This window comes from Trachymyrmex septentrionalis, unplaced genomic scaffold (assembly GCF_001594115.1).
Source record: "Trachymyrmex septentrionalis isolate Tsep2-gDNA-1 unplaced genomic scaffold, Tsep1.0 scaffold59, whole genome shotgun sequence".
Taxonomy (NCBI): Eukaryota; Metazoa; Arthropoda; class Insecta; order Hymenoptera; family Formicidae; genus Trachymyrmex; species Trachymyrmex septentrionalis.
The window spans coordinates 522,249-531,031 of NW_017305767.1; the positions used below are offsets into that span (position 1 = coordinate 522,249).

General features: G+C 34.6%; 1 protein-coding gene across 1 annotated transcript in view; it reads left to right on the forward strand.

The window, feature by feature from the left end:
• LOC108752181 overlaps window positions 1-8,236 on the forward strand; it is a 21,499-nt gene extending 13,263 nt beyond the window's left edge. The window contains exons 2-6 of the mRNA XM_018492853.1: window positions 547-804; window positions 1,327-1,463; window positions 3,128-3,572; window positions 6,245-6,431; window positions 7,391-8,236. Coding sequence (XP_018348355.1) covers window positions 547-804; window positions 1,327-1,463; window positions 3,128-3,572; window positions 6,245-6,431; window positions 7,391-7,632 — 1,269 coding nt within the window. The 3' untranslated portion in view covers window positions 7,633-8,236. The remainder of the gene's footprint in view (window positions 1-546; window positions 805-1,326; window positions 1,464-3,127; window positions 3,573-6,244; window positions 6,432-7,390) is intronic.
• Window positions 8,237-8,783: the final 547 nt, after the last annotated feature.

Here is an 8,783-nt window from a genome sequence, read left to right on the forward strand (position 1 = left end):
TATTTTCCATTAGAATTACTATTTAATCTATCCAGACCATTTTTTTCAGTGTAATATATATAATAATTCACAGAATTGAATTATTTAAAGCATTAAAAGATCCAGCTTCGATCGTTATAGGCATTTTAATTTCTAGTATTAAAATATTCTGTTAACAATAAATATAATTGTCCCTATATCAGTTCTATTTTATGATAGATCGTTGATTAAATCCGGAAATTTTTTTTATAGAGCGAAACTAAAAAGAGAGAACGCACAGTGGATCGTAAAATAAATTTGCGGATATATAACTTTAAAAAAAAAAAACATTGCTTGTATGTCTTCCGTCTCGGGACGGCAGGCTGAGAAATGTTAAACGCTACTTCAGTGTTGTTCATGAGAATCATGAGCTACAAAATGATCGCGTGCGACAGTTTCGAGAAGAGAGGAAACTACTAAAGATATGCCTCGGGATAGGAAGCGCAAATCGTTCCCGCGCGAGCTCTGAAATCTTCCGTCGCCGCCCTCTCGTCAGATCTTGAATACCATCGTTGGCTCGCGTTTCAGGTCGCCGCTGCCGTTGCCCAGGATTACGAGGTCTCGGACATTCAGTGCAGCGGCGCGGGATCGGCGGTCGATCTCCTGACAGCGAAGATCAAAAGGCCGGTCGGCTTCAGAGGCACGCCGCTCTTCGCGGACGACAGATCGGCGAATCCTCTCGCTGATATTCACTGCCAGATCAGGCCGGATCCGAACGATCCACAGGAAGATAACTACTTCCTGAAGGTGACTGACTTCTCCCGATGCGGCATCCTCAAGAGAAACGTGAGTCATCGAGCGATCGAGTGAGTTACGCGGAACGCAATTTTTACAAGGCGATCCCACGATGACGCTTCGACCGGGGGCTTCTCTGCTCCTCCGGGGCTTGTAACTGACGTTGCACAAACGGAACAGCCTTTGCGGATAGCGATCGATAACGATTCTAATTCGCAATTGATTCCCTCTCAGGAGCTCGCTTGCTATCGCAGATACGCTTTGTACATTCAATCGGATGGTATCAGGCATCGAATGCCGTTATGATATTTCGAGAAGAAATAGCTAACGCTCGCTGTAACTAGCTACTTGGATGCGTCCAAGTTTAACTGTACTATTCGCCTAATTCCGCGCTTCGCTGCCGCAAACGTCCTATATTTGAGTCACGACGCATCTCGCGGAACGTCCTTGTAAAAATTCTGACATATTTCCAGGTAAAATATTACCTGTACTGAACTGTGTAACTCGCACAAATCTTATTAATCAATCTTGTGTGCAATAAGCTACTATTATCGCAATTAATTGTATCACCAGGGATTTATCCATCTGCGAGTGTGGTTTCCGGCCTTTCCCGGCGTGGTGATGCTGGCCGATCAGGAACTGATCCTGATGTGTCGGCCACCCGAGCCGACCCTGCTGAGGCACAAGGCTGCCGGTTTCGCCGGCACTTTGTAAGTCACACGAATTCCACCCGCATATACACGATATTTCCTCAAAATCTCGCGAGTAATAGATGAGCATTATTTCCGCCACGTCGCATTTCGCGTCCGCCGAGGAGCGGCATTTCTGCGCGAGTTCCTGCCTCGAGGAAACGGTTATCCGCTTATTTAATTATTACACTTCATAATGATATGAACATATAAGTGCTGTCAAAAGAGGTCTTGTTACAATTGCTCTTTATTGTTTGCTTGGACCTATACGAATAATATTTATAGTAATATCCTGCAATAAGAAGTTAATAATATCTAGTCTACCTACTAAAAATTAATTAACTATTCTGTATTTAACAATGTAATTGTTAAATTATTATATAATATAAATGTAATGATATAAATGTAACACCGTATTAAGTGCTCTTAAATGCAATTCGGCACGCAGTCGAAAATCTATAAATATAGTATATATGCAAGTATATATACAAGATGTCCCTAAAATTCAGCATTATCCATCCTGAGCTGGTAGAGCGGACTAAACTAAGTCAAAAAGTTCTCTACTATTTTACAATTTTCGCAATGTTTAACGAGATATTAATTACTAAAAGTCGCTAAATATTGTTTTTCAATAATTTTTTTACTCAAATATTATCAACTTTACAGAAAAACTGCAAGAGAAAATCATTTATTTTCTTCTTATAGAACTCTAAGAATTTTTTATCAATTTTTTAGTATTGCATTTTCTTATTTTTATTACCATGAGAAAATACGGTATTAAAAATTCTGAAAAAGTTCTGAAAAAATTCTCAGAACTTTATAAGAAGAAAATAACAATTTTCATCTCTTGTAGTTTTTCTGTAAAGTTGATAGTATTTGAGTAAAAAATTATTAAAAAGTAACGTTTAGCGATTTTTAGTAATTAATATCTCGCTAATCATTGCGAAAATTGTAAAATGGTAGAGGACTTTTCTTCTCAGTTTGGTCCGCTCTATCTACAAAAAAGCGATTGGCCGAAACTTACGCGACACCCTGTGTAGTAATTCAAAATTGAATTATTTAAGCATTAAAGATCCAGCTTCAACTGTGTGTTATAGACATTTCATTTCTAATATTGATTGTGTTCTCACATATGCGATCTAAAATAAAGATTCTTAATATTGTTAAGTACTAAATTACAACATTGAAGTTATATTATCCTTAGTCGTTGTTAACTAAATATCTTTTCAGGATAAAACTGAAGATAAATATATCATACGTGTAAATTACATGGAAAGAAGATTTTGCTGAAGTATCTAAAAATTTAGCTGGATCTAAAAATAATTCTCGGATCGTTGAAATAATTATGAAAGAATTTCAAGCATGATGAGCAATGCTGCAAAAAGTTGTGACATTCTAACAACTATGTTTGATCGTCTTACATAATTATTATATTTTGATGGACCAACAAAATTATTTTCAGATCTAGCTAAATTTTTAAATATTACAGCAAAAAACTGTCCTTTCCGTAACTATTTCAAACAGAAAAGAAAAATAATGTAATACATTTTTAAAATTTTTACTTATATAAATGAGAGAAATTTGTGACAGAAGTATAGAATAATGATAGCTGATACAACAGCAAGAGAGAACGCAACGTGCTGAAGCGACGACGCGCGTCTGCTTTAAAGGGTTAATCGTTTCAGTCCGCACGGCGCCAGGGTGTCTGGGGTGGTGGAGGAGACGCCTGGCCGGCTCGAGTACGAGGTGGCCCTTTATCGCGAGGCGACCGGCAACGTATCCGATAATTCGCAGACGGTCGATCAGGCGGTACCGATCGGTACGAAGCTGCAGCTGCGCGCCCGCATCAGCCCGGACAGTGCCTGGGGCTACATCAAGCTGCTGGAGGTGACGGTCAGTCCTGACCCGGATCAACCCCACGCCCCTGGTAGCGTCGTGCTCGTAAAGGATGGTTGTAGAAATCGTGATTTCGCATCCATCATCCCGCATCAACCGGCGAGGTACCGCGAGCGCAAGAACGAAGTCTTTCTCGACTTCGAGGCCTTCTTGCTTAGCTCGATGAGGGAGCGCTCCACCCTTTGGATCCACTCGCAGATAAAAGCGTGCATGGAGCCGCAAGATTGTCAACCGGTAAGCGATAACGATTTTTATTCAACACGTCGTGGAATACGACGAGTGCCAGAACGATGTCTCAGAATCGTATAAATCGTCATCCGACGATATAACATAAAAATCAGAGTAATTTATTATATATTAGTAGAGCGGTAGGTGATATTATGGTACTTCATCTTATACAATAACTTGATTAATCAATATTTAAATATTTTTGAACAATTACATTTATCAAAGTATTGTTCAATCGATTAAAAAAAAAAATTACGGAACATTTATTACTTTGAGCACTATTTATAAAAATGTGGCAACACTGCATAATGGTTCGAAGAGAAACAAGAATGGTAATGTAGCTTTCCAAAAAAATAGATTTAAAAAATTGGTTCTGTTTTAAAAATGTAGTATTTAGTTATATAAAATTAACAAAAAATAAAATATTACAGAGCGTATATAAATGTATATATATGTACACGTAACTCTTCCGCAGGCTGCACAATACTAAAATATCTATATTTCGGATTCGACTCCCGACCGAGATAATATTTTTCACAATAAATCTATTTATTTACAAACTTCCAGCATATTAAAATGTCTTTAATAAATGCCTATTGAGCATCAAATTTAATTGTAATATTACTACAGTAGTTCAGTCTCGCTGCGTTTCTAAGTTCGAGAAAATTAACTCAGCGCGCAGTTCAAATGACTACAAATATATATAGTATACAGTATGTATATGTATGTATTGTACATATACATATATAGTATATACAAATTCAAATGGCATTATTTAAACATTAAAGAATCAGCTTCGACCGTTATAAGCCTTTATTTCCTATTGATTGTGTTTTCACACGTACGGTCCAATAAGATTCTTATTGTTCAAAAATTTATAGTACATGTAATATAAACTATCGTGGGGTTAATAGAGTAACAATAGAGCTACACTCAATTTAAGCTTACTTTAGACGATCTACAACTCGCGATCAATTCAAGATAAAATTTTGCTTATAATTTTATGTGTCATATATCTTCTAAATATAAATGTGTATCATGATATATATTTTGTATATGTGAATTTTACTTCTTCAAATATTTTCAATATTACACGCAAAATTATAAATAGAATTCTGTTCTGAATTTGATTGCGAATTATAGATCATCTAAAGTGGGCTTTATGGAATAATTATTTTGATATAAAAACTTTGATATAAAAAAAGGCTGTCAGAAATCAACACACTTAAGGAGTTATATTAGCAAAATGTCATATTCTCTATTATTTAACTTTTCATAATTTGAAATATATACAATTAAATAAAATGTTAAATAAAAAAGAACCACACGAATATACATACATATATTCGTGTGGTAGTAGCCTTAATTATAAGAAGAATGAAGAGAAATAATTCCATAATTACTAAAAAATTCGACAGTTCCTGTCTAGCGGAGATGAGGGGCCGTAATATTTATACAACCGTCACAATATCTTCTCCTCTTTTTTAACCCGAAAGTAGTTACCTGATTTTTTTACTTACAATCATCTGAGATGTTTTTCCATTACAATCAAAATCACTATATTTCGATGGAATTACATATTTAATATATGTAAAGAATATTTATTAAAAAAAAAGAAAATATGCTAAACAATATCCATACAAAATAATATTTTATAAGAATTCATATTTTTTTCATCTGAATCCATAAAACATTCTAGGCGATTATTTCCGAGTTAAATGTATTTTATATGATAATCATTATATTTGGGAAAGGATTTATGTTATAGTTTACTTATTAAACTTGAATCTTTCTGATTATCTTTATTTTGCTCTAATTCTGAGACTCTTCTGAAAAATAGATATAAATTTACAAGGTTTCATATAATTCTGTGAGCAGTCCAGAATGCATTTTTATTATTAGTAACAATGTAGACTGACACCATTTTGTCAGTCCAGCTACTTCTTAATTATTATCCAGCGAACAAAATAGAATTTTTTATTATTATTTAAATAATATGCTGCGAAAGTCTGTCTGAATTAAAATTTACAGGTGTTAATACTCAACAGAACATTTCCTATAAAATCAGAGAATTTTACTATATGAATAACTTATATATTTTGTGCTACATGCGTGTCTACATGTTATATGTATTAAAATTTAGAATGGAGTCATTTGGGCAAACTCAACATTCAAATGCATTAAGTACACCAGCATGTCACACAAGTAAAATTTACGACAGAAAGAAAATGTAATAATTTCAGAATGTAGTATGTATGACGCGCATACAAAAATTCATTATCGCAGCGGACGCCAACGTAGTATTCAACGTCAAAAATATAATCGAGATACCTGTACAAGACTTTGAAATATGAAAAGTAATATTTATGAATCTCATATAAAGATAAAATTAGATCATAGATATATCAGCAAACCTCGAAGTCGATGGAAAAGAGATAAATTATTCAAGTATTGTCTATGTCGATAGCATGTCTCACAATCAGTCTATCATTTCAATCTCTATTGACCTACATCTACATTATGCTGCCCTTAATTAATCGAAATTTTTCATTTTACAATAGTTATCACAATAATCTTCCGTGACACTTATTGAAACTTTCTAACTAGATATGGCACACAAATATAAGCTATCAATTTTTTTTTTGCTGCCCATCTATCGCGTATCTTTATTTTTTCAGGACTTCTGTCTCGATCTCTTTGAACCTTCGGGACACGGGAAGAAGAGAAAAAGATCCGTCGAGGCGAACGTAGAAGTATTAGGCGAGTTCCTTCCAAAGGTTGAGCGTTTGATCAAAAGGTATAACGACTCCACACCGTACACAAAGTTCAAAGAGAATATTGAATATACAGTAATGATGCCCGATGGTAAGTTCCACATTTCTAAATGCGTTAATATAGAAATTAAATCTTGACCGTGTAATCGAAAGTAATCTTTCTTATGTCAACTCGAGATAAGAAAGAAGATTAATGTAACTGGTATTCTGCATCGAAATTAATCCGGTGTGGAAAGCTTTATCGCTTCAGATCGTGTAATTATCATTTATTATCCAAACAACACAAGTCTAAAATTGTATCGTCTTTAAGTCGTCTTTTAGACACAAAAAACGTCTAATGACCCGATTTTGGACACTTTTTGTTATCTGGGTAATTATTACACGTAAAATTTCAATATAATAATTAATTCAAAATATTATGCAAAAATCAAAACACAATAATAAATTATTGTTTTAAACTTTGATTAAAAAAAATAGAAAAGAGAATGTTAAAAAAGGACTGATTTTTGCTCAAAAGGATGTAAGTAAAAAAAATAGTGTTTTTTGTAGATTTTGATCTCCTGATACGATAAAATTATTAAAAAGTTCATAGCGTTTGAAAATTAAGTGCAAACACGGTATATTTATTCAAATTTAAATATTTTTGCTTAATTTTCGAAATGTTCTCCAAACGCTATCAACTTACCAAATACTTTTTATTTTATTTACACATCTTTTTGAGCAGAAATCAGCTCTTTTTTTAACATCCTTTATTTTCTTTTTTGTTCTATAACATAATATCCTCAGTCTTGCCTCTTATGTCCATTTCCACCAAGATTAACTTTAATCTCGGTCCAGCTTACTCTTCAGCTTACTTTTTCTAGTTCTAAAAATTAGAAAAAAATGAAGAGTAAGTTGAACCGAGATTAAAGTTAATCTTGGTGGAAACGGGCATTAGCGTAAAATATATTATATTATCCGATTATTTATAAAAGAGTCTTGATTTACATAACGGGAAAAGGTGGAAAAACCGTGAAGCAATCGCTATAATTTTAATATTCATTATCATAGATTTGTACGATAAAGTGACAGCCGGCCTCGAAGGTAGCTGCGGAAATTTCCTCTACGTAGCGACGGGATTGGGTGCACTACTGGTGTTATCAGCCTTTATCATGTGCTACTTAGCATCGCGTCTTCACAATCTGTCCTCGACGGTGCAGCAGAACAAGTCGATCGACGAGTTGGTCAGAGACCGCACCAGGAAATATTGTGACATCACACCCGGCTATACCGGTCGTTCGACCATGCAATAGAGCGATGCGCGATTGAGAGAGATTACATATAAATCGCATTGAATACTCCTCACAGTGTACATCACGCGTGCGTCGTGTATAATTAACGTAACGTTACTTTGAGATAAGGATGTTTATTTGCAAAGAGAGCAACGTCACGTTTACGAACCACCTGGTTCTCCGTTTCAAGATATAGAAGATACTCGTCTCACTTCGATGACGATACGTCATTGACTGATACGACATGATATGATACGTTACGTTAGTTGCAACTTCGTCGAGGAGTGATTCATGCGAAAAACTCTGAATTAATCATTCAGATAAATGAACGACACCGCCCACCGTAGAATAAAAATAGTTCTCGTAACGAAGAACGTCTGGTGGCAAATGACTGTGCTTCCCGTGTAAAATAAAAATTAATTTTACGATGAACCAAGTGAAAATAAATTGGGAATTCGTGAAAGAATTTGTCACTAAAGTTGGAGATAAAACATCGTTGCTTTATCTTACGAAACAGATACGATAGAACACGATATGTCTTCGCGAGGAAGCACTTTTTAATTCTTCTACATAAATACAACCATATAGTCTCTTCATTTGTTACCCAATTTTTGATTCTAGTAAAAAAAAGCCTTAGATTTTAAAAAGAATAATTTCTGCTCTATTGTATGATTGTTAATAGTCTACAAGTACTTGTATTACTAGATTCTTTGATCAAGTCTATTATTTATAAACAATCAGACGAATGAGGAAAATTGTCAAAAATTATTAATGAATTAATTAATTTAATCGACTCTTTTCTGCGTTTCAAAGAACTTCATTCGTTTATTAGTTAACATGTAACGCACTAATATTGTATATTCTCCGAATATTTCGCGCACATGTTCAATTTCTGTCATAAGTTTCACGATATGTCGACATTGCTCAAATACGAAAAATAATCTCACTACGAGTCTCTCAAACGTGCAATGCTATCACGTGACCTGATCAAGCGAGTGGACCGCTCGTGAAATAAGATAATAAGGACCTCGCTGAATAATCGAAATCGAACGGGACATTTGGGGTGGTTGCACGAATTTATCACACCTTGTAAATAAACACAAATGCGGCTCGCATTTTACAGCATACCTTTTAACAGCGCAGATTTTATACGTATATTATTACGAAAATCT